Consider the following 25,908-nt stretch of genomic DNA (forward strand, 5'->3'; position numbering starts at 1 on the left):
CTCCTGTGATCATGCTGCCTGAGCAGCAGAAAGCACCATAAAGCACCATGCAGGCAACCCTTATGGATCAAGTTTAGACTACTGTATAGGGAAAGAAGTTGACGCGGGTGGCGCTGTGGGTTAAACCACAGAGCCTAGGACTTGCCGATCAGAAGGTCAGCAGTTCAAATCCTCTGGCAGGAAGCTAAACGGTGTTTCCATGCGCTGCCCTGGTTCGGCTTAGTCATGCTGGCCACAGGACTCAGAAGCTGTACGCCGGCTCCCTCGGCCAATAAAGCGAGATGAGCGCTGCAACCCCAGAGTCGGTCGCGACTGGACCTAACGGTCAGGGGTCCCTTTACCTTTACTGCTTGCCTGCCTTCAGCCTGGGGCAGTGCAGGAGAAGAGTCCAGCTGATGGGAACGTATGAGACCTGTGCCCAAGCCCCTGACTCCATTGGATTCTTAAAGCTCCAAGGGGACCCATGAGCACTTACACACACACTTGCACGCACGCACGCACACACACACACACACCAGTTTAAAAGACCCTTGGAGGTGAGAAAAGCTTTTTGGGAAGCATGGCTTCAAATGTACTCCCACATCCCTGGACCAATTCCCTCCCCAGCAAAGACAACACCAGGTTTGCAGGACCCACAGCAGCAAGGGAAATAAATTAGCCAAAGGTTTCAAAGGGAGATGAGCTTCACACATCTTACTTGCTGCCCTTCACATCTGCAGCCCAATGTACAAGACTTTTTCTCTGTACAAGCATAGAAGCAATTTGACCACATGGGATGGTGCTACTTTGCTACCCGTGTGCAGAGGTGGACCAGCCGGACCTCAGGATGGAGAGAGACAAAGTCAGGCATGATGCAGGTGGTGATAACATCTTGGCCGCCAGGTTATTGAGAAAAAGGAAGTGAACTTAAAACAGGTTACCATTTGCCCTTTAAGCTACTCTCTGAGACCTTTTAACTTTTTGCACTAATTTAACAGCAATTTGGTGCATGGGTCAGTCCTCATTAACTGCTGCTGTGTAGAGGCAGGCAAACAGATTCTACTCAGCCCAAGAGTGTGTTTCAGGATGTGAAGAGAGAAACTGAGCATGCTGCAAACACCAGTGATGCACTGGTGTCTGTGGTGGTCGCCTCAAATGTATCGATTTGGTGTCTCCCCTTCTGGGACACCATTAAAGGTAAAGGGACCCCTGACCTTTAGGTCCAGTCATGACCGACTCTGGGGTTGCGGCGCTCATCTTGCTTTACTGGCCGAGGGAGCCAGTGTACAGCTTCCGGGTCATGTGGCCAGCATGACTAAGCCGCTTCTGGCGAACCAGAGCAGCACACAGAAACGCTGTTTACCTTCCCGCCGGAGCGGTACCTATTTATCTACTTGCACTTTGATGTGCTTTCGAACCGCTAGGTTGGCAGGAGCAGGGACCGAGCAATGGGAGCTCACCCCGTCGCGGGGATTCGAACCACCGACCTTCTGATCGGTAAGTCCTAGGCACTGTGGTTTAACCCACAGCGCCACCCGCGTCCCTCATGGGAGACCATTAGGGAACAAGAACTGTGGCCCTGCAAAAGTGGCAGAAGGACTTTCAGTGACAGGTACGGGAGAGGGAGAGAGAGGCTAACCTGTCTGGGAAGGTCTATCATGGGGCAAGGAAAATAAGGCCAGAGAAGTACACACACTTGTACAGCATTTCTGCACTTTACACTTATCTCACTGTTGATTTGGTATGAATAATCTTCTAAGCCTCTGGCTTAAGCCTCATCCCCTACTGAAACAGAGCCTAAAGCCAGATCCACAACATAAATTTAAAGCACATGAGTTCTGGGAACTTTAAGGGTGCTGGGAATTGCAACTCTGAGAGGGAAACTACAGTTCCCCAATATTCTTTTGGGGGAAAGTAATGTGTTTTAAATGTTAATGGAACACACATGCCTTCTGCCACCTCCAGCTCCCAACATATTAAATTTTCAAGACTGAGCACCTCAGGGCAGGGTCCCACACTTTTTGCCTCTGCTCTGTGAAGCACCAGGAATAAGAAGGATTGCAACATGAAGGACTGGGAGTGCTATTCAGCAAGCAAGGTAGGTCTGCTTAAAAATAATAACCAAAATCAATCAGCATAGAAGATAAAATAAAATGCCACCTGGAAACATATATCAGGGAAGAAAGGGGTTTGCTGATTGTTGGTTTTTTTTAAGGGAGGGCTAAGATTTTTCAACCAAAACAAAACAGCATAGATAATAAATTTAAATAAAATGCTATTTCAGTACATATGCTGCTGAGACAGAAAGATTGAGATTGCTGAAAAATCTTAGTCATTCCATTGGGAGGGAAAAACAGAGGAGTTTAATAAGATTACACCACAAAAAAACAGCCAAGAAAACAAAAACCCTTTGTTCTTTCCTTTTTGAAACTTACCACTTTACACTGATCTTTGTTGTTAGCCACCCTAGAAATACTTTACAATTACTGTATTATTAATTTCATGTCTATACCACTTCTAATTAAAAACAAAACAAAACCCCGGCATCAAAGCATTTTACAATCTACATTAAAGCATCTAATAAAACAACCCAGGATAAAACATAACAGAAGAAAGTCAAGCATAACGCATACATGCAAAATGCATTCTTGTTCTGTGTGTGCGTGTTTAAAGAAAAACACATAAATGTATCCAATAAATGCCCAGGAGACAGTGGAGGTTTGATGGAAACCAGAGCAGCGGGTGGAAGAGATGAGGCTTTCCTCTGAGCATGTGCAGAGACCCTCTCCTAACTCCCCCCCCCCCAAAAAAAAATCCCTTAAAATTAATTGAGGCGGATCCTCTGGGGTCCCACCACGTCGCTGGTTAAGAAAATAAGGTATTTTGAAAACTCGAGCATTCGGTTTTTTTATTATTGTGTTCTCGTTTTGTATTTTTTTTTCTTTTGCGAACCGCCATAACAATAAAATAAAATAAAATAAGGGGAGAGAAAGGAGGACAAAGGACGGTTCTGAGGAGAGGAAAGAAATACGCGCTCCCTCACTCACCTGCTTTCTTCTTTTTATTTCCCCCCCTTCACACGCGACCAAATCCTTCTCGCTCCTCCTCCGCCGCCTCACGACCCACCTGACGCAACGGCTCCGGCACCTGCCCTTATATAGCCTAGCGCCGGCTCGCGGCGACCCGCCCTCCGGCTCCCGCCTCCTGATAGGCTGGTTGTCGGACCGCCGCCTCCCTCCCCCGCCGCGCCTCCCTCGACGTAGCGGAGGCAAGCGGCCTCGGCCAATGAGGGGCGCCGCGGCGGCAACTGCCGAGCCGCGCGGGGTTACTATGGAAACCGCTTGGCGGCGGCCTAGCAGAGGACGCGCTGCTAAAGCGAAGGCCGGAGCGGGAGTGACGTCACCCCCGCACTTGCCGCGTCAGCGCCTTCTCATGACGTCATTTGTGAAGGTTTATAAAAGCAGGAATACATAGAAAGGAAAGGGATGCTGCTTGGGTGGGTGGCAGACAAAGAGCAACACTGAAGCGGATCCAAGTTTAGCATTTCTTACAAGCTAGAAGCTCAGCATTTAGGAAGGACACGCGCCTCCCCCACAAAGGGTCATCTAGTCGACCCCCTGCAATGATGGAAAAGTCCTGACAGAAGGGAATCTCCTTCCTTGTAACTTGAAGCCATTGCTTCTGGTCCAACCCTCTGGTCCAACAAGCGTGCTCCATCCTGCATGAGGCAGCCCTTGCAATATTTGAAGACGGCTTTCATATCTCCTCCCAGTCTCCTTGTTCCAAAACCCCAACTCCCTCAACCGTTCCTCATAAGGTTTAGTTTCCAGACCCTTGAACATCTACAATAGCATTAGCCTTTATTGCTGCTGCATCACACTGTTGACTCATGTTAAGCTTGTGGTCTACCAAAGCCCCTAGATCCTTTTTGCAAGTAATACTGCCAAGCCAGGTGTTGTTGTTTAGTCGTGTCCGACTCTTTGTGACCCCCTGGACCAGAGCACGCCAGGCACTCCTGTCCTCCACTGCCTCCCGCAGTTTGGTCAGACTCATGCTGGTAGCTTCAGGAACACTGTCCCACCATCTTGTTCTCTGTTGTCCCCTTCTCCTTGTGCCCTCTATCTTTCCCAACATCAGGGTCTTTTCCAGGGAGTCTTCTCTTCACATGAGGTGGTCAAAGTCTTGGAGCCTCAGCTTCAGGATCTGTCCTTCCAGTGAGCACTCAGGGCTGATTTCCTTTAGAATGAAGAGGTTTTATCTTCTTGCAGTCCATGGGACTCTCAAGAGTCTCCTCCAGCACCACAATTCAAAAGGATCAATCCTTCGGCAATCAGCCTTCTTTATGGTCCAGTCCTCACTACTATACATCACTACTGGGGAAACTATAGCTTTAACTATACGGGCCTTTGTTGGCAAGGTGATGTTTCTGCTTTTTAAGATGCTGTCTAGGTTTAACATCGCTTTTTCACGTCTAGATTTATCATCGCTTTGTCAGCAAGGACAAAGCAGTGATCCATGAAAGAGAAGCCAGGTGTACCTCATCTTATATTTGTACAGCTAGTTTTTCCTGCCTAAGTGCAGAACCTTACATTTGTCCCTATTGAAATTCATTAGCTTGTTAGCTTGCGCCCAGTTCTCCAGTCTGTTGAGGTCATATTGAATCTGGATTCTGCCTTCATTAGCTCCCCCTCCCAGTTTGTTGTCATCTGCGGATTTGATAAGCATTGTCTCAATTCCTTCATCCAAGTTATTTATAAAGACTTTGAACAACCAGGACAGGGCCCAGGACAGAACTCTGTGGGACTGGTTTAGAATGATCTCTGAGGCCACTCCTTTTGACAGCAGCTGCCAGAATCAGATTCTCTGCACCTTTCTGCAAGAGAGACTTTCTGGGCCAGTGCAGATCACAGAATCACAGATTTGTAGAGTTGGAAGGGATCACAGGGTCATCTAGTCCAACCCCCTGAAATACAGGAATCTTTCACCCAACATGGGAATCAAACCCAAAACCCTGAGATTGAGTCTCACTCTTTATTGAGTGAGATGAGTGCTGCTGCTACCAATTTAATGCTTCTGCAGATGTTGCAAACCATTGAAATGTCACAAACCATATAAATACCATGCTAATATAAACATAGGACTTGTGGTGAACTTTTGTGAACAGTTGAGGAGCTGGGGGCTGATGCTGGATCTGGGCCTACTTTTTGATGGGCAGGTGGGGGAGTTTGCAAAGAACAGAAACCAAAAGGAACCCAGAAGAACAGGAATCCACAGTGCAGACAACTTTCCCAGAAAGCATCCGTTTCTTGGAAACAGGAACCTTGTGTGATTTGTTTTTTCTAGTTGAAGGTTGAAATAGAAAGCAAAGAATCAGAGCTATCCTGTTTGTTTAGCTATTAGGATCTGCAATTGCTTCATCAAACATCATGCTGGTATTTGATTGCCTCAAAAGAGACAGGAAATATCCAAGTACCCGTAAATGTACAATTTGAGCAACAGGAAGAAAAAAACCTGGATACAATAACTTTCATACTGAAAGCGAAACTTCTAATAGCTTTGAAATTTGAGCTCCTTACACTATGTTGGGCCCTCAAAGAAAGCTAAGACTTCAGGCATGGTAGTACAGGTCCAAGAGCATTTTGCCATGCACGGCTTTCTAAATATTCTTCCTGGTTAGCAAACTCTGCTGCTTTAAAAAAAGGTCTTGTATATTGTTACTGCACCAATTGCTGTATTTGCCAGAAAGATCCAGTTTATCAACTGCCAGTAAGCTAGAACCAGATTTCACACAGATGAGGAAGATCTCTTGAGTAGGACCCTGGCAAAGATACATGCCCGACTGGCATGTTCTCTCTCTCCTGGTCAATCGTTCGAGAGCTTCAAAAGCTTTCTTCAGCCCGAACATCACAGCGACTGATGCCAACAGACATCGGCACACTTAGGGATCTGCAGAGTCTTCGCAGCTTGCGTAACAGAACCCCAGCAACTCAGCATTTTGGCTAATCTACTTTATTTACATATAAACAGACATGGAGCACTGCAACATGGCTCCCTCTCTCTCTAGCATTGTAGCACCCTGCTTGTGGTTAACGCTTAGCTGGAATGAAATATTCAATGCAACAATAGAGAAATTAAAATAATAATTTATTTGTCAGACAAATAAATGAGAGACACAGTGGTATATGATTACCAAAGCTCTGCCCACTCCAGCCCTGATGGTCAGCATTTATATTTCCTCAGCTCAGCCCCCTTGCTCCTCCTTTGGCTGCCTCTGTCCAATCAGCCTGGTTGAAATTCCTATTGGCAGTTTGCTAGAACCAATCATAAAAGATACAGCCATTTCCTATTACCTTTTATGGGAGACAAAGAGCTATATTTCCTTCTATCTATAAATGGCAAATAAATAGTCATATATCTTACATTTGCCTCAACAAGGCACCTTAATTATCAGCTCACCTGCCCTCCTTGCCCTATTGCCCTCCAAAACAGATGGTTAATGGTTTTAAATTGTTATTTTAAACAGATGTCAGAGATCTTGGGTTCACATTCTCACGCATCATCAATGAAAGATCTCCTTCTTTGGAGGTCTTTAAGCAAAGGCCTGACAACCATTTGTCAGGAGTGCTCTGATGGTGTTTCCTGCCTGGCAGGGGGCTGGGCTCGATGGCCCCTGTGGTCTCTTCCAACTATATGATTCTATGAAATAAGAATCTAACATTTCTTACTTTCTAAATCCTTTGCATAATTACATTTAAGCCAATATATTTCATACATTAACATATATAGCTTTTTAGAAGGAAAGGCCTTTTCAAAGTAAAAAGGGAACTTAAACTTAGTAAAAGCTAAATTCTCTAAGTTCTCTGAAGCTTCAAAGCGGCTTCAGAGAGAAGCATCTTTCCCTAGCCATCTGCTGTTTCCATTAGAGACTTGAGTGCTTTTGCAGCATTCTGTAATTTGTATGGTCAGTGTGACCTTTTGCTTCCAGCCTGTAATTCCCTTTTACAACCCTGAGGTACGTCTCCTGCAATAAATCAAAGGGGCCCTTGTCCAGGAAGATAAACATCTGCCAGTCTTTTAGACAGCTGGTCTTCTGCCTGGCATTAAAACACACAAGCATCTGCAAATATATATTTTTAAGCTCATTTTAAAATACAGGCCTTGATCAATAATACAGATCTTGATCAGATGCCTCAGCATCAGACAGCAAAGAGAAAAAAACAAAGTCCAACTTCACAGAACACAGTAATACAAACATCCTGTCTCTGTCACTTCCCACTCTGTGGAGTCTAAACATATACCATCATGTGAAAGACAACAATTCCATGACTGCAATCATGGAGCAGGAATTCTAACAGTTTCCACCTCAAGCCTGAAGATAATGATGAGTACCAGGTGAGCCTCCCTGGATACAGAATTCCACAGGAGCAGAAACACTACAGAAAAGGCTGGTTCTTGAGCTGCTACCCTCCATACCTCCTGTGGAAGGGCAACACGAAGAAGGACATCAGGTGACAATCGCAGGTCCAGGTTGGATCATATGTGGAGAGGCAGTCAGAGGCATTGGGGGGGGGGCGTGTTACCATGGCAATTGTCCCAGGCACAAAATTTTTTAGAGGCGCACCTCTACACTTGCCTTGCCTGGAGGCGCTGTCCGTCCAATGTACCTTACCTGAACAGGAGCTGGGAGATGGGCCCTTGCATCTCTTCTTTTTTAAAAAATAATTTTTATCAACTGGCCAATCACATCAAATTAAATCACATCACATAAATTCCAAATTACAAAGCCAAATTTTGAATTTTGTTGGGGGGACCCATACTTCAAGATCCGAAGGGGAATTCTGATCATCTTCTTGCTACTGCGTTAATGTCCAAATCAGTCCAAATCAGTCCAGACAGAGTTTGTAATTCTATCTCATCTTATCTTGCTGTTTCCACATCACATCTTGTTCATATATTTTCTCTTTTTTTCTTTATGATCTCTTCTGATAGTCTCCTTAAGCCAATAAACACCAATAGTAATAATAATAATGAACGACTACAGACCAGTTGCACTGACTCCAATCATCATGAAGTGTTTTGAGAAACTGGTGCGTCGTCACATTATTTCCTGTCTTCCATCAACTTTTGACAACTACCAGTTTGCATACAGGGCAAATAGATCCACGGAAGACGCTATCACTACCACTCTCCATGCTGCTCTGTTCCATCTGGAGCAGCCGGGGAGTTATGTGAGGCTGCTGTTTGTGGATTTTAGCTCTGCTTTTAACACTATCCTCCCCCATAGACTGGTGTCCAAGCTAGAGGCGATTGGACTCTCCAACTCCACCTGTCTCTGGGTTTTGGACTTTTTGTCAGAACGTTCTCAGAGGGTTAGAGTAGGGTCACATATGTCCACAGCCCTTAGCCTTAACACCGGCTCACCACAGGGTTGTGTGTTGAGTCCCCTGCTCTATACTCTCTATACGTATGATTGTACAGCCATTTATTCCAGCAACAAAATCATCAAGTTTGCTGATGACACTACGGTGGTGGGGCTCATTTCAGGAGGGGATGAGTCCGCCTATCGGGACGAGGTGGAGCGGCTTTGTGCTTGGTGTGGAGAGAACAATCTGGCTCTTAATACGACTAAGACCAAGGAATTGGTGGTGGATTACAGGGAAAAAAAGGCGGACATTCAGCCCTTGTATATCAACGGGGAACGGGTGGAGAGGGTGGCGGAATTCAGGTTTTTGGGAGTGACTATCGATCAGGGCATGACTTGGAGCGCAAATACCACTGCTCTGGTGAAGAAGGCCCAGCAGAGAATTTATTTCCTCAGACTTTTAAAGAAGAACAATCTGAGTGAGAGACTGCTGGTGTCCTTCTACCGAGGCTCCATAGAGAGCATTCTCACATACTGTATTTGTGCCTGGTTCTCCAGCTGTACAGCTAGGAAGAGGAAGGTGCTCCAGAAGGTCATAACCACAGCCCAAAGGATTATTGGTCATCCCCTCCCATCTTTGGAAGAACTGTACGGTTCCCGTTGTCTTAGGAAAGCAAACAATATCCTGCAGGATGCATCTCACCCGGGACACAGTCTGTTTGTACTACTGCCTTCTGGCAGGAGATACAGAAACATCAAGTCAAGGACAAATAGACTGAAAAATAGTTTCTATCCAAGAGCTGTGGCCTTCTTAAATGCAGTAACTCGATAGTGTGACCTGGGAGTTTGATGGGTGTGGGTGTGGGTGTGGCTGGAATGTGGTTTGTTTGGTTGTTGTTGTTGTTTTGCTTTTATTGTTTTTAAGGGATGGCATCCAATTTCGTTGCACTTGTGCAATGTTGCACTTGTGTAATGACAATAAAGAATCTATCTATCTATCTATCTAATCCTGTGTGAATTTTCCGTTCTTCCAATCCTCAAATCAAGATGGTTTCCATATATCATCTCCTTCATAGATAACATCGCTCTTTCCATCATAATCTTACGAATCTGTCGCTCTTAAGTCCCACTGAGGAGTTTAATCCACAATATATAAACAGCTTTGTTTCTCTCTTTCTCCTCCCACACTCAAGACCTCCGACAGAGCTTCCCAATATGGCGACGGCATTTTTAACTGCGTCATTCCAAAGCTTTTATACCTTCCAGGCTCTTCTTGAAACATGCTTTGGTTCAAAAGTTTATCTCCACACAGCCTTAAATCCACAGCTTCCTCCGCCTGGGATTTTTGAGGGGTCTCCGCCTTCGCCGCGGCGGCAAGACCCGATTTTCGCGGAGTGGGCTCCTCTCAATCAGAGGAACTCCACCATTGCCGATGGCGCTCACCCGGAAGTCCCTGTTGGAGGCATCTCTTGGCCATGCAGGGGAGGCAGGCAGATGGCAGGGCTTGCGGCTGTACCCCAGCCCAAGGAGATGCACACATGTGCCCCACCGCTGCTCCACAGATCTGTCCAGCAGCAGCACTGCATGGACTCTTCGGTTAAGGGGTGCAATAGTTGCCTTAAGGCAGCCTTTCTCAACCTTGGGCCCCCAGAAGTTTTTGGCCTACAACTCCCATGATCCCTAGCTAACAGGACAAGTGGTCAGGGATGATGGGAGTTGTAGTCTCAAAACATCTGAGGACCCAAGGTTGAGAAACACTGCCTTAAGGCAGGTATAGGCAAACTCGGCCCTCCAGATGTTTTGGGACTACAACTCCCATGATCCCTAGCTAACAGGACAAGTGGTCAGGGATGATGGGAATTGTAGTCTCAAAACATCTGGAGGGCCGAGTTTGCCTATGCTTGCCTTAAGGGATGCAAAGCTTGCCTTGCCCTGGCAACCCACACTTCACCACTGCAGGCGGTCCTCAGGGAATTAGGGTCCTGAGCCACATGGGGTGGTGGACGAGATGGGCTTTGGACCCGATCCAGCCTTCTCCTCCTACTCTTCCTTCCCCTCTCAGATTAACATTTCTGTGTTGTCCTATAGTTTAGACATTTTAGTGCCCTCCAGATGTTTTGGGACTACAACTCCCATCCTGGTCCTGTTAGCTAGGGATGATGGGAGTTGTAGTCCCAAAACATTTGGAGGGCTCGAGTTTGTCTGTGCCTGTCTTAGTGCTTGTCTCATCGTTGCATTTTGTGGGCCGGGAAGGGAGCACCCAAACAATAAAAGGTTGAAAGCAAATGGGAAGAAAGCAGCGTATTTTGCCAGATGTGACCACACATTCAAACACCCTACCTCATCCATCAGAAACGACACTAGCATAATTCAATACAAAAGACACACACACACAAAAAATGGAAACCAGTAGAGAGAGCCAGCCGCTTCTTACCTCAGCACATTTTCCTTTTGACTTTTGCATCCAGGGATGGATACAATACTTCACACTGATGCAGCAATTCAGAGCGCCAGGATTGCTTCACAAACATAGTTATAAGCCGTACAGAGATCCTGCGACACAGAACAGTATGATTAACCCCCTATTGCAAAAGTGTGGAAACTTGGGGGCGAGGCCAAATGTTAACCTATCGCACTGCCTTCTAAGCAGACATCTGCAGGACTGAGTTGTTAAAATACTTGCTGAGCAATAGAAGAAGAAAAAAAGCAGTATTTTCCAGCGCTTTGAAGACTACAGCAGCATCTGTATTGATCATAAAATAGCAGATTTATTGTGGCAAGAGGCTTTTGGAGACAAGTGTGTCATTAGAATCATGAGGCATCACCCTCATCTAACAGAGGGCGAGGTCTTGGCAGAGCTGTCACTCAGTTAAAGAAATCTTAAATGAATCTGATTAGTTTAAACTGATTAACAAGTGCAGTCCTGACCGTGTCTGCTCACAATTAAATCCCAGAGTTTGGTATTTAGCCTACTCTTGGGAAAGCGGGGCTAGGAATGCAACCTAATTATGCATGTATGCATGCAGATTACAGAAATATCTGTTGATACAAGATTTCTGCTTTTATCACACTGTTTTATGTTTGTGCTTTTGTATGGTGCTTTGATATTTTAAATATGCAGCAGTTTAGAAATGCTTTGCGTATATAGTAAGATCGGGGGCAGAAAGTATTGTGCATCATGGCAGGTGTGGTCTTAAAAGACCGAACACTGAGATTATCTGCAAGAGCGCCTCTGGTCATTTTCCAAGTTGGTGAGGCTCATTTCACAACAAGGAACAAAGCCTTTGGTGTCATCAGGCAAGTCTTGTAGAACTCTCTGCCACTGGTCCTTCAACAGGCACCATCTGTTCCTCCTTTTAACCACTTGAAAACCTATCTATGCAGCCAGCCTATATATGTAATTAAGAATATAGTCATACCTCGGGTAACACACCCTTCAGGTTGTGTGTTTTTGGGTTGCGCACTGCACTGAACTCAGAAGTACCGGAATGGGTTACTTCTGGGTTTCAGTGCTCGCGCATGCACAGAAGCGCCAAGTCACGCTTTGCACATGTGCAGAAGCGCCGAATCGCAACCCACTCGTGCACAGACGCGGCGCTGCGTGTTGCGAACATGCCTCCCGCACGGATCACGTTTGCAACCTGAGCGTCCACTGTACTATATTGCCACAATGCATAATTGATGTGTCCTTAATTTTTTGTATGGTTTTATGTATTTTTGTCATAAACTGCATTGATTTTTTTTATGAAATAAGGGCATATACAGTCATACCTCGGGTTGAATGTGCTCCGCGGCAACCCGGAAGTAACAGAGCGTGTTACTTCCAGGTTTCGCCGCTTGTACATGTGCAGACGCTCAAAATGATGTCACGCGCATGCTCGGAAGCGGCAAAACGCGACCCACGCACCTGCAGACACGCTGTCACGGCTTATGTTGCGTTCAGGATGTGAACAGGGCTCCGGAACGGATCCCGTTCATATCCTGAGGTACCACTGTATATATACACGTATAGCCTTTGTTTCACTGCTAAAAGCAATCTCAATCGCTAGAAGATATCAACTTTAGTCTCTATGTGTGTCAGAGAAAGAGGGAGGTCCCAGATGACTCCCGAATTGTATTATTTGGGTATATCAAAGAAATAGTAATAAAGAAAGATCAGGAAAGGGCAATTCATTTACTTACAGTAGGCAGTTCAAATGGCCATAGCATAGACATGAATAAAGTTTCATCCAAATAATTATGGGAACTCTTGTTTGTTAAGAGTGCTGAGAGATCTTAAGAGAACATATTCCCTTCAGAGAGATACAATTTCCCGAGTTGTGAAGAGGGATTGAATGTTGAACCACGCTTGGGAATTATAGCTCAGTGAGGGGAATTTAGGGGTCCTCCTAACAAATCTCCACACACCCTTAACACACCACAGCTCCCATAATTCTTTGGGGGAAGCCATGACTGCTTAAACTGGCATTATAATACTATAAATATATGGTGCTGATGTGGTCTAACGCTGCTACCACCCTGGGAAGCTGCTGCAAATGAGTAATAAATAAAAGTCTTTGTAAAGGAAGCCTTCACAAGCTCTGAAGTTCTCACACACCCTATGGGAAGATGTTGGGCGTTGCCATCTTCTTCACCCAAAAAGGGCATTGCAAACTAGATTTGTCCGATAAGAGATGCTCCTGCAATTTAAGGCGGTGCAAGAGTTCACAAGTCCCGATTTTCCTTTCAGGGGGAGGAAGTAATGACTTGCATTGGCTAGGAGGAAAAGCAAGTCTGAGAGCCAGAAGCAAAAACAGGAATTACCTTAATGAGCCTTTTGAACTAGACAAAAGGAAACATTGCAGAATCGTTCCAGAAGGCAGTCGCTTTAGGCCTTCCCTAGGCTTTCTGCTACATTTCTCTCCTTGTTTTAGGGGAGGAATTAAAAACCTTTTCACAGAGCTAATTAATTCTCCTCTCTACCCATTTTTATATCAGACCTGCCTGGAACTGACTTTGCACGGGCAAAAAAACAGTAGAGGATTTACAATTCTGTGCCAAGTAGTATTTTCCAAATTTCATGGACCTAATGGTTTGCTCACTGGAAGGACAGATTGTGAAGCTGAGGCTCCAGTACTTTGGCCACCTCATGAGAAGAGAAGACTCCCTGGAGAAGACCCTGATGTTGGGAAAGATGGAGGGCACAAGGAGAAGGGGCGACAGAGGACGAGATGGTTGGATAGTGTTTTCGAGGTTACCAGCATGAGTTTGACCAAACTGCGGGAGGCAGTGGAGGACAGAGGTGCCTGGCGTTCTCTGGTCCATGGGGTCACGAAGAGTCGGACACGACTAAACGACTAAACAACAACAACAACAAATGGTTTGTTGATGAGATGGAAGAATAGCAGTGTTCTGGACACAGAGAATACTGGTGCTACGATAGATTGAACGCAACTCCCTCTCACACACAGAAGTATGGAAGATATGTGTTACAAAGGCACACTTTTCCAGACTACAGTGGATGCTCGGGTTGCGAACATGATCCATGCGGGAAGCATGTTCGCAACCCACAGCTCCACTTGTGCACACATGCGGGTTGCGATTCGGCACTTCTGCACTCGTGCAAAGCGCCAAAACGCAAAAGTAACCCATTCTGGTACTTCCGGATTCGGCGCGGTGCGCAACCTGAGATTGCACAACCCGAAGCGTCTGTAACCCGAGGTATGACTGTACCTTAAAACCTGCTTGCTCTCACTGCTAACCATTGAATATCATTTCCCCCTCCCCACCAAACGTAGAAAATGTTCACACTCAGGGGAGGGCCGTAGCCCAGTGGCAGATCATCCACTTCGCATGCAAAAAGCTCCTAGGCTCAGTGCTGGGCATCTCCAGGCAAGGTTGGAAAAGACCAGAGAGCTGCTGCAGGTCAGTGTAGACAATACTAACCTCAGTGGTATGACTTGGTAGGAGGCTGCTTCCTATGCTCCACAGGCTTGGGTTCTCACAAAGACAAGGGCTGATGGCGGGCGGGTGTGGAGGACTCCCTGGTCTTGAATGGGGCAACTGTGCCCCTGAAGGACCAGGTGCGCAGCCTGGGAGTCATTTTGGACTTACAGTTGTCCATGGAGGCGCAGGTCAATTCTGTGTCCAGGGCAGGTGTTTACCAGCTCCACCTGGTACGCAGGCTGAGACCCTCCCTGCCCACAGACTGTCTTGCCAGAGTGGTGCATGGTCTGGTTATCTCCCGCTTGGACTACTGCAATGTGCTCTATGTGGGTCTACCTTTGAAGGTGACCCGGAAACGACAATTAATCCATAATGTGGCAGCCAGACTGGTGACTGGGAGTGGCCACCAAGACCATACAACATTGGTCCTGAAAGAGCTACACTGGCTCCCAGTACTTTTCCGAGCACAATTCAAAGTGTTAGTGCTGACCTTTAAAGCCATAAACGGCCTCGGCCCAGTATACCTGAAGGAGCGTCTCCACCCACATCGTTCAACCCGGACACTGAGGTCCAGCTCTGAGGGCCTTCTGGCAGTTTCCTCACTGTGAGGGATATATATATATATATATATATATATATGCAGGTTTTGGTGTCCTCGGGTGTCTTCCCGTGTAAAAGTTGGGGTGTCTAGGCGACGTTTCGACGAGGTCTCACTCGTCATCTTCAGGCTGGTGCTTTCGGCTTCTTGTTACTGGAACAGAGCGGGATCTCAATGTTTGAGTTCCTATAAATACTGTAGAGGGGGTGTGGTGTCTAGCCTCCAATGTTCTGGGCAGAGAGGAAGTTCCCAGGCTAGTGTGCCTTTTCTTCTTTTGTTCCTTAATTACTTGAGAGATACCTTGAGTGATTTCTTGAGTGATATCCTGAGTACCACTTAGGTGGGTCATTAGGTGTGGATTAGTTGCTAAAGTCTTTGTGTCTTGACCTCTTGAACTTTGTGAAGAGTTTTCCTGAGAAGATGGCTGTATTGCACTTAGTTGTGCTTTGGCTTGGCTTCGTGTATAGGGGCGAGCTGTGGTTTTGTGGCTTGTGTCAGCCAGATCTGTGTAGGGATTGCAGGGGGGTGCAGCATCCGGAGGTGCCACCATGGATTGGCTACTGGATGGTGTCAGTAATTCATCTGTGGAGAGGGTCTGGGTTTGGGTCTGGTGTGGTTGATTGGTGTTGGCGTTCTGTGTGCCTCTGGATCTGGTATCAGTTTTTGTGGAGAGGGCTAATTTCCAGATGTCTGGCAAGCGGGATGTGTCGTCACGCTTGTTCATGTTGTGAGGGTGTTTCTCTATCCGCTCTGTTCCAGTAACAAGAAGCCGAAAGCACCAGCCTGAAGATGACGAGTGAGACCTCGTCGAAACGTCGCCTAGACACCCCAACTTTTACACGGGAAGACACCCGAGGACACCAAAACCTGCATTCCTGTACCCGTGAAAATCTACGAAAGCATATATATATATATATATATATATATATGCAGGTTTTGGTGTCCTCGGGTGTCTTCCCGTGTAAAAGTTGGGGTGTCTAGGCGACGTTTCGACGAGGTCTCACTCGTCATCTTCGATCGAGATAGAGAAACACCCTCACAACATGAACAAGCGTGACGACACATCCCGCTTGCCAGACATCTGGAAATTAGCCCTCCCCACAAAAACTGACACCAGATCCAGAGGCACACAGAACGCCAACACCAATCAACCACACCAGACCCAAACCCAGACCCTCTCCACAGATGAATTACTGACACCATCCAGTAGCCAATCCATGGTGGCACCTCCGGATGCTGCACCCCCCTGCAATCCCTACACAGATCTGGCTGACACAAGCCACAAAACCACAGCTCGCCCCTATACACGAAGCCAAGCCAAAGCACAACTAAGTGCAATACAGCCATCTTCTCAGGAAAACTCTTCACAAAGTTCAAGAGGTCAAGACACAAAGACTTTAGCAACTAATCCACACCTAATGACCCACCTAAGTGGTACTCAGGATATCACTCAAGAAATCACTCAAGGTATCTCTCAAGTAATTAAGGAACAAAAGAAGAAAAGGCACACTAGCCTGGGAACTTCCTCTCTGCCCAGAACATTGGAGGCTAGACACCACACCCCCTCTACAGTATTTATAGGAACTCAAACATTGAGATCCCGCTCTGTTCCAGTAACAAGAAGCCGAAAGCACCAGCCTGAAGATGACGAGTGAGACCTCGTCGAAACGTCGCCTAGACACCCCAACTTTTACACGGGAAGACACCCGAGGACACCAAAACCTGCATTCCTGTACCCGTGAAAATCTACGAAAGCATATATATATATATATATAGTATTATTAAATTTTGTTTTACGATTTCAAATAAACATTTTACTGTACATACATATCAGTGACTCTCCTTCTCTTTCCATGGTTCATTTTGCATCTCTTTCATCCCTACATATTTTACAAAAACTATTCCAATTGGTTTGCATCCGTCAAAGACTACTTACACTGTTGAACTTATCTTAATGTTGCCAGCATTTTGAGCTGTACACAGCTATTTTCCATATACAGTGGTACCTCGCAAGACGAAATTAATTCGTTCTGCGAGTTTTTTCGTCTTGCGAAGCACGGATCACAAAGGTCTTCAAAAACCTCAAAAAAGGCTACTACACAGCGTGCTGTGTTGCTCCTCGAAGTCAAGTCGCTACTGCACCTCTTCAAGCAATGCACCCTGGGTTTTAACGGTTTTAAGAAAAAGGAAACAAACTTGCAAGACGTCTTGCGAAGCAAGCCCATAGGGAAATTCGTCTTGCGAAGCAACACAAAAAACAAAAAACTCTTTCGTCTTGCGAGTTTTTCGTCTTACGAGGCATTCGTCTTGCAAGGTACCACTGTATTCAATAAATGTTTTCCAATCTTCTTTAAACATATGTTCTTCTTGCTCTCTTATTCTATATGTTAAGTCTGCAAGTTGTGCATATTCTGTCAATTTAAGTTGCCAATCTTCTTTAGTTGGGACCTCGCTCACTTTCCATTTCTGGGCTAACAAAACGCAGGCTGCAGTTGTTGCATACCTAAATAAATAACCTTTTCTGACACCTGAGGATTTCAGTTACCCCCAACAGAAAGGACTCTAGTTTTTTTTAGAAAATACTAGAAACCTATAAGCCAAAATGAGTGAGCTTGATTTCAAGGGAGATTTTGGTGAATGTAACAGAAACCTGTTGGAAATGGAGAGACTTGGTGGGGTATGTTTATTTCCAGATACAAATCCTAGAGGAAGAGACAGAGAAGGGTATGCCGGAGGTACGGTATATTGCTATGCAAGTCAAAGAGTACACAGTCCACCATGCTGTGCTGAACTTGATAGCACTGTATTCACCATACCCAATTGGTTCAGCATCTTGCATTAGGTCTTGGGTGCCACTTAAGATCAAGTCCAGATTTGTTTCCCCTATCATCTATCCCAAGGCACCGCTTCCTGATGTATATTACACTATAGCAGGCTTAGTTTTGGTCAGAATCGAGTATACACTTCCAGAATTAATGCTAAACACATTACTTATGGGAAATGAGCTGCCATAGCTCAAGGAGGCCATGAAAATTTGTGTCCAGGAATTTTTAGAGGTTGTCTACCCATGTACTGGGACGTGGGTGGCGCTGTGCGTTAAACCCCAGAGCCTAGGACTTGCTGATCAGAAGGTCGGCGGTTGGAATCCCCACAACGGGGTGAGCTCCTGTTGCTCGGTCCCTGCTCCTGCCAACCTAGCAGTTCAAAAGCACGTCAAAGTGCAAGTAGATAAGTAGGTACCGCTCCAGCGGGAAGGTAAACGGTGTTTCCGTGTGCTGCTCTGGTTCGCCAGAAGCGGCTTAGTCATGCTGGCCACATGATCTGGAAGCTGTACACCGGCCCCCTCGGCCAGTAAAGCAAGATGAGAGCCACAACCCCAGAATCGGCCACGACTGGACCTAATGGTTGGGGTCCCTTTACCTTTTACCCATGTACTATCCAAAACCAAAGGAGTGCATTGGTTGCCAATGATGTTTTTTTTCAGCTCTCCTACACCACTAATGGGTTCATGGGTGTACTGAGATTTGCAACCAGGGACTTCCTGGTTCATAGCTCTTTCTCTCTCTCTTGCTTATAGCAGCTTGAGGAACATTTGTTGGGCTTAGGAGAGGACTCTGAGCATCATCTGCCCCCAATATTGGCTTTTGTTACCACCACCTTTCAGGGGAGCAGAGGCAGGAGCCAAAAGGTACCATTGTTGAATGCCAGCACCAGCACCTGGTATCCTGGATCCATTACTATTGAGGGCAATACTACTAGGGTTGCCTTATATTTGGATTTCCCATTGATTTCCTTTAAAAGCACAATAGTTTTGTGGTTTGCCTAGAAAAAAAACAACTTTCAGGGTGTCCTGGTTTTACTTTCTGAAATATGGCAACCCTACCTATACTTCTGGCCTTGTTGATGTGAACCGCTTTGAGCAGGCATAGGCAAACTTGGCCCTCCAGATGTTCTGGGACTACAATTCCTATCATCCCTGACCACTGCTCCTGATAGCTAGGGATGATGGGAGTTGTAGGCCAAAAACATCTGGAAGGCCGAGTCTGCCTATGCTTGGCTTAGAGACAGTTATGGCTAAAAAGCAGTATAAAAATCGAAATGGGTTCTCCCAGAAGGCAGGATATATTTAGAAAGTGTGGGGAGGGAGGGAGTGAATCTCCAGGAGTTGGTAACACAATGATCTAATCTGCATGCGTACATCAGTTTGAATGCGAATTCCTCGCAAATTTCATAAAATAAATGACACTGGAAAGGCAGACAAGAAAGATACAAGTATAGCAAAAAAAGGCTTTAAATATTTTAATTGAGATCATTTACGCTACACCCACAAATCTAAAAGCAAAGTTTGATAGCTATTTTTCCACTGCAGCTTTCCTAAAACAGACGAATAAACTTCAACCCCTTCCCCACTTTCTTTTTGAAATTTATTCCCCTCTCTGACAAAAGGCCGTGTAACAGCGTTTCCAGATTCTGTACAGAAAACAGCAAACATTCTCCAGCATGCGAGCGCACGATTTCCCCCAGATACTCCCAGGTTTGGTTCGCTTGAAAAATGAAAACTCGGAAGCAGCAGAAGGCCCACATTTAGGACTGAACTGAGATGCAGTTACAACTTAGTTTGTAAATCGTTAACAGACACGGTGTGGTACAGTAGGCTACAATGGTTCTACTCCGCTGCACAAAGATCTGCTAATATACTGGAGTTTTCCTGCTTCATAAACAAAAGCACTGCTTTTTCTTTTTTTTTTTTCTTTTGCAAGGCTTAAGAAAGCATCAAGGCGCCAATATGCCATTAAATAACAGAGATGGAGGAGACAATAGACAGTAGTGCACTTGAAAACAAGATTGCCACATTCAAGAAAACGCCCAGTCCCAAATACAATCAAACTGCAGCCCTCCCCATAAAAGGTGCAATGCCCACTACTGTACGTGCAAAATCAAGTCATTTTTGGCAAACTGTGCACACACTTGTGGGGCTGTCCTATGTGCTGCTGAAGGGCAGGTCACTACATCCAGGCACCCCAAGCCACATGGGAGACAGTAAAGCTTGGGTACAATCAGAAATGTTCAGCGTTCGATGCAAACAATCTACGACAAAAGTGTTTCCCTTTGGAAGGTCGACCGTGGCTTCCTACATTCTACCTTTCTCAAGAGCATCCAACAGAATAATTAAGATATGAGAGATATTGGCTGGAGGTAAGGGTAGCAGGGGTAGCTATAGGTTTCCACCTGGCTCATGCTCTGGCGAGTAGGATTACTTAAAAGGCTTTGCGTTTTGAAGGTTGCACAAGCTCCCAAATTTAACAGGAGGACTGGCACCAGGAGTTTGGGAAGCCTCGAGTAAAGCTTTCAGCAGGCATCCCTTTTCTCTGTTTTCACAGTAACTCACTGAGCCCATCACTCATATCCCATGGACACAAGTGGAATAAGTGATCGGCTCCATCATTGCTGAAGTCTTTCCTTCTTCCACGGTACCAGGAACCCAATGTGAGACCTTGCCTTCCCCCTCTGCTATCCTGATCTCCCTCTGGCAAAGTACAGTTGGTGACGCAGTGAATTTGGCGAGTTCTCCATCAACATTCGGGTCTGGGCATTTATGCAACCTCACACAATTTCAAGTGTTAGCCACACCAGCAGGGATGCATCCAAGCTGATACAACCATAGCAAAGCAACGTGGGCCAAATTTAAAGCTCTTAAGCATTTCTGCTAAGCACATTAATTATGGTGGCGGGTTATATGTCCTGCAAGGGCACATCACAATGCCAAGTACTTGAAAAGTAAGCAGCTACCCGGGCCTCTTACTTTGGAACAGCAGAGGTTCAGAGAACCACGTGGTAGAAGAATATGGATTGATCCAACAAGGGAACCAGTTGTTTCCGAAACGTGTGCTAATTTCAAAAATCAAGGTAGCAGAGTCTTCTTGAATGCCAGGATGAAGCCGTAACTTCAAAACATTTAAAGAGGGGGACCCGACAAAGTGGAAATCGGAACAGGAACACATCTGCAACATGACAAGAATCTGACACCTATCAATCACAGCAAGCTCACCAATTTCTTCAGATGCAAGCATTCAAGGAGGGAGATGTACAGCTAGACAGTTAGGAATTTGACTACTCAAAAATAGCTTTTCTGTTTTCACAGTAACTCACCGAGCCCATAACTCATATCATCCATCAGAAATAGGTTGAAGATTTGGCGTGGTATTAAGTTATGCTTTACTCAAGAGCAGACCTATTGAAATTAATGGTCTTAACTTGTCCGTGTTCATTCATTTCAGTGGGCCTACTCTGAGCAAATGTAGCTGAATATCATTCTTGGTACAGTAGTGAACCTGAGGGGAAAAATTATCAGTAGCATAATTTCATGTCACCCGTTGCAACAGCATCAAAGAAAGAAAGGAAGAAAATGCAGCTTTACTGCTTTAGCTGGGTGAGAAATAATCACTTCCAAAAACAAGCAGCCAAGCAGATTTTGGTGTCCTCACACCAATTTTTAACCAACACCTATGTATATATACAGAAAAATAAAAATGGGAGAGGGGATTTATGACAGGTCCAATCATTAGGAACTTTGATTCTGTGAAGGCTTTTTGGAATACATCTGGAAGAATTCCCAACCATCTCCCAGGACTACAATTCCCAGAATTCTTTGTAGTGTAGAAATGCACTTGGAAAAGATGCCTTCAGGGGAGTCCCGGGCAATTCCAAGATCCTTTGCCCCAATGAAACTCACATGGGCTTCTAACAACTGGAATCAACATGATTAATGCTTTGGCTGGCAACATTCACCAAACCATTCAAAACCAAGCAAACAACATGAAATAATAAAAATAAAATAAAATAATAATATTACAGACTGTATGTACAACTCCCTTTAACCAGATACTTAAAAAAAATAAAAGCACCAAAAGATTAGCTGTTTTCAAACAGTGCAATCGAGATTAAGAACCATACAGTGCCAGCCTTCAAAGATTATGAACGAGCTTTTAAAAAATCCTTTAAGAATAAGCACGAAGAAGGAGAAGAAGAAGAAGAAGAAGAAGAAGAAGAAGAAGAAGAAGAAGAAGAAGAAGAAGAAGAAGAAGAAGAAGAATTTCAAAACCAGGCAAATTCAAGAAGGGGCTGAAACTGAAACCAGTTCTGGAATTAGGTTTGATCTTTCTTAGGCCTCCAGAAACTGAACTGTGTCTATAAGTAAAAGAGGGAAAGATTTATACGATCTGAAGAGAAACCTGTGTCTATAAGGGCTCCAATTCTCCTCCAGTTTATTGCCCAAAACTGAAAGAGACTGGGAGCATAAGGATGATGCCCCATAGATCAGGGCTGAAGCCGAGTGGGGACAGAGCTAGGATGCAACTAGGGCAGGGGCAAGGAACCTATGGCCCTCCAAAGGTTTTTGGGATACAGCTCCCTTCACCCCTGACCACTGGACATGCTGGCTAGAGCTAATGGGGCTTGGGGAGTCCCCCTGGAAAGTCACAGGAACCCCCATCCTTGGTGGGGGGGGGGGGTGTCTAACGGAAGAGAACACAAGCTGAAGCTAACAGCAAATGCACTCAAACTGAGCATCCTTTTACCCTGAGATTTTACTTTTCCCCCTGGAAACGCCCGAGGAAGCAAACCACTAACACGGCGCATTTTCAACCAGCTCTGTCCCTTTTACGCTGCAATGTGATGCAAGGCCAAGGTAAGGTGTCTACAGGCCTACTTGGCAAAGACTTTGAGGGTGCCCAGCAGCTCTGAGCTCCCCCCTGCGGCCTGGGGGAAGGTAGAACTGCCTTCTCCTTGCACCAACCCAAATAAGAGAAATCCCTGCCTCTCTGCCCAGGGCTCTGTCCATGCCAAAAGACCTGGGATGGAGTGTTCATTGCAAGCACCGACAGGAGCTGTAGCTGGTTAGCCCAGGATGTGCCTGCCCTCTCCAAGAAGGACAGAAATGTGTGCTATTGGGAATGGCAATGCCACTGTCCCTAAGTGCAGGGATTCCTCCCCACCCCCAAGAGACAGAATGGGGGAGATATGCGAGTCAGGTAACAACCGTCGATTGCCTATTTCAGATTTAGAATACCCGCCCTCCCGGGCAGCAGCAAGTTCTAAGGAGGAACAAGTTGTAACCTCTCCAGGAAGCACTTTGCCAAGCTCAGTAAGCGAGAGCGAAACCTGTATTTCAGCACCATAAAAATATTGGTTGGCAATGAACCACTGGTTTCGCAAAAGCGCCTCTTGTTAGATCCAATCATCTTTTGCATCTGTTGGGGTGGGAGGGAAGCCCTGAGAGCAAATGGCTGAGCTGACGCGGCGACGTGTTCAGCTGCCCAGCAAACATTTGGTGTCCTGGTTCTGTGAGGGAAGCGAGAGTTTGGCTGTCAGTTTGGCTGGGACCCATGGCAAGAGGAGGCAACTATCCAGAGAGGGGGCTTGAGGAATTTCACACCACTTCAGATGAGGAGGGGCCGTATGAGAGGAGGAGAGGGTTAAGAGATCAGGAGTCTGCAGGAAGTGGGGTGGAAGCAGGCCATAAAAGCATTTCAATACTAGGAGGCAAAACAGCTGTATAGATGGTAGTCAGAAAAAAGCATCTGGGCCACAGCCACCTGAAAAGGGTGGCAAAGATTTTAAGCCACAGGAGGAGCTATTATATATATATATATATATATATATATATTCAAACTGCACAGCCAAAAAGCACAGCAACGTTCTCCAAAAGGCTTTGACTCACTCGAGGTTCCACAATAAGACGCGACGGCAGCGGCCACACCAAGCGTTAGTCACCCTTTGCCAAAGGATGAGCAGGTGCAGACACACACAGCAGAGGAGATGGTTATCTGGAGATCCTGATTCCATGAGCAGGCCTTAGATCCAGAGGATCAGAGAAGAGAGCTCAACCCACACCAAACTGACTGCACGTGCGAGCTAAGCTGAATACAGGCGACCAGCTGGGAACGGCAAGCTTAGCAGATATTCAGAATCTATCCTATTCGGAATCTATCCCAGACAGCAAACACAGGGGCTTCCCTGTTCAGTTGGGTGGGCTGGAATTCCGTTACTCCACTTGGAAGCTTTTAAATCCTGGGCTTCATTTCCCACAGAGCAAGTTTTAAGATTTCATGGCATTAGGATAAGGCTTTGCAAAGCACACTTGCCACCATGGCTTAAGCTCCGTTTTCTTCCTATTAAATAACATATGCAACAATCACGTTCGGGAGATTATGGAGCCATGATTTTGGCATGCTTCTTCCTACATGGGACGCCTGCTGATCTTCAGAGTTGAGATCCTCACCAGCATTCACAAACCCGGTGCGCCCTCCAGAACTATAATTCCTTGGGGGTATGATGGGAGTCCAAAACATCTGGAGGACCCCAGGTTGGTGAAGGCTGGCTTGAGGCAGGTAGATCAGCCGCTCCTGGGAACAAGCAAGAGGACCATCAGTTTGGATGTTTCCTCCGCAGCAGAAAGATTCTCTGGGGCTTGTTCAGCTGCCCCGTTGCTTTGGAGCAAGGCTTCCTGCTTGCGCAACAGGAACCTCCCTCCCTGAGCCCTCCCTGAATTGGATCCCAAGGTTTGGGGAACCCCTAGGAAAGATTCAGGGGGGCATGCAGGAAAGTTCTGCAACGTAAGCTGATAGCCAAAGCTGCACTCAAGGAATGATTTGCTTATTACCTATCCTGTAAGTGCCTGCTGGACCAAGCCAATGGCCCATCTAGTCCCACATCCTGTTTTCAGTGGCCACCCAGGGGCCCGTGGGAGGCCAGCAAGAAGGATTCTGAATGTCACTTGCTTTGGGAGAACAGCAGGAAGGGCTGTTAGCCTCACCTCCTACTCGGGGGCTTCCTGGAGGCATCAGACTGTGAGAAAACGGGATGCTGGACTAGGTGGGTCTTTGGTCTTCTCCGCTCATGCGCTTATGCAAAGCTGCAAGCCATTCTCACTTTCCACATGCAGGACTTAAGAACAAACTCTCCCACAAACACAATGGGCAACCTTCCAAAAACACCGCCCCCCTCAATAGTGTGAAGTGGTACAGTCCTTAAAGGGCTCTACCATACATTTTATCTTGCGCCCATTCAGATATCCAAATTAAGATTTCAGGATGGTGTAGGAGGCACCCAAGGGAAGTGGTGGAAAGGAGTCCCTGCCTTTTGCGAGAGATCCTCTCCACGTTTACCGTCTGTGTGCCTCAATGCCAAGCACGGAAAGATGCTATTTGGATTTGGGATGAAGCTGAAGCAAGCTGTCTAGCCCAGGAACAAAATCAAAAATCAAAACCCATGCGTTTGGGAGAAGCAGGATAGACGCGTCATCAAGACAGCCTTTCTCAGGCCAGGCAAAGAGCGCAAGACGCCCGCCAAGTCCTGAATGAATGAAACCTCTCTCAAGTCCAAAGACCAAAAGGCACCCCCTGCTGAATGCCACAGGGGGATGAGGTTTGGGAGCAGCTAGCGCTGACACTGGAACTGTACACACCATTTATTAGAGGTGGCAAGAGCTGCCGGGAGAGGACAGTCAGCTGAATTAAATCAAGAGTCTTCTCCTGTAAACAAAAGAGAAATGTCACCATTCCAAACAGAAGGGGGAGGTGAGAGAGGGGGAGAAAACAGTGTCAAGTGAGGAACTGAGATGCAATAATAATAATAATAATAATAATAATAATAATAATAATAATACAGACATTGGAGGGTGTGTGGAGGGGGAGGAATGTTCGCCTCGACTGCACCAGAAAGGAACTCGAGCGCATGCAAGTCTTGGAGGGTTTAGTGCTTTATAGTGTGTGGGGGCGACTTGCCCGACAGAGAAAGGGGGACAATCTGGCCCGCAGCAGGGAGCCTGGCGCAGCCTCAGGGGCTCTCCGGCACCCCGTCTTCCTGCGTGGTGTCGTCCGTCTCCAGCTCTGCCAGCTGCCGCCTCAGCAGGTTGACTTTCACCTGCAGCTCCTTATTGTACTTGATGATGTTGATCATTTCTTCGTAGGATTCATCCAGGAATTTGGACGACCGGTTCCAGCGGAGGAAGACACCTGGTGTGGGAGAGATTATTATTTTTCTC

General features: G+C 46.2%; 2 protein-coding genes across 6 annotated transcripts in view; both read right to left on the reverse strand.

Moving 5' to 3' along the window:
* LOC310841933 (L-threonine 3-dehydrogenase, mitochondrial-like) overlaps nucleotides 1-25,908 on the reverse strand; it is a 138,365-nt gene that overhangs the window by 19,545 nt on the left and 92,912 nt on the right. Inside the window, exon 1 of one of the 2 annotated variants that reach the window (XM_083733685.1) lies at nucleotides 3,027-3,385. The exons of the other annotated variant lie outside the window; for it this stretch is intronic. The gene's annotated coding sequence lies outside the window, so the exon portion shown is untranslated. Of the gene's footprint in view, nucleotides 1-3,026; nucleotides 3,386-25,908 lie in introns of those variants that run through there. 2 annotated transcript variants of the gene reach the window in all.
* Nucleotides 19,149-25,908, reverse strand: part of MTMR9 (myotubularin related protein 9) — a 33,779-nt gene continuing 27,019 nt past the window's right edge. For all 4 annotated transcript variants that reach the window (XM_083733473.1, XM_083733472.1, XM_083733471.1 and 1 more), the window contains exon 11: nucleotides 19,149-25,879. In XM_083733473.1, coding sequence (XP_083589599.1) covers nucleotides 25,701-25,879 — 179 coding nt within the window. In that variant the 3' untranslated portion in view covers nucleotides 19,149-25,700. The remainder of the gene's footprint in view (nucleotides 25,880-25,908) is intronic.

The sequence above is a fragment of the Podarcis gaigeae genome, assembly GCF_964106915.1.
Source record: "Podarcis gaigeae genome assembly, chromosome: 3".
Taxonomy (NCBI): domain Eukaryota; kingdom Metazoa; phylum Chordata; class Lepidosauria; order Squamata; family Lacertidae; genus Podarcis; species Podarcis gaigeae.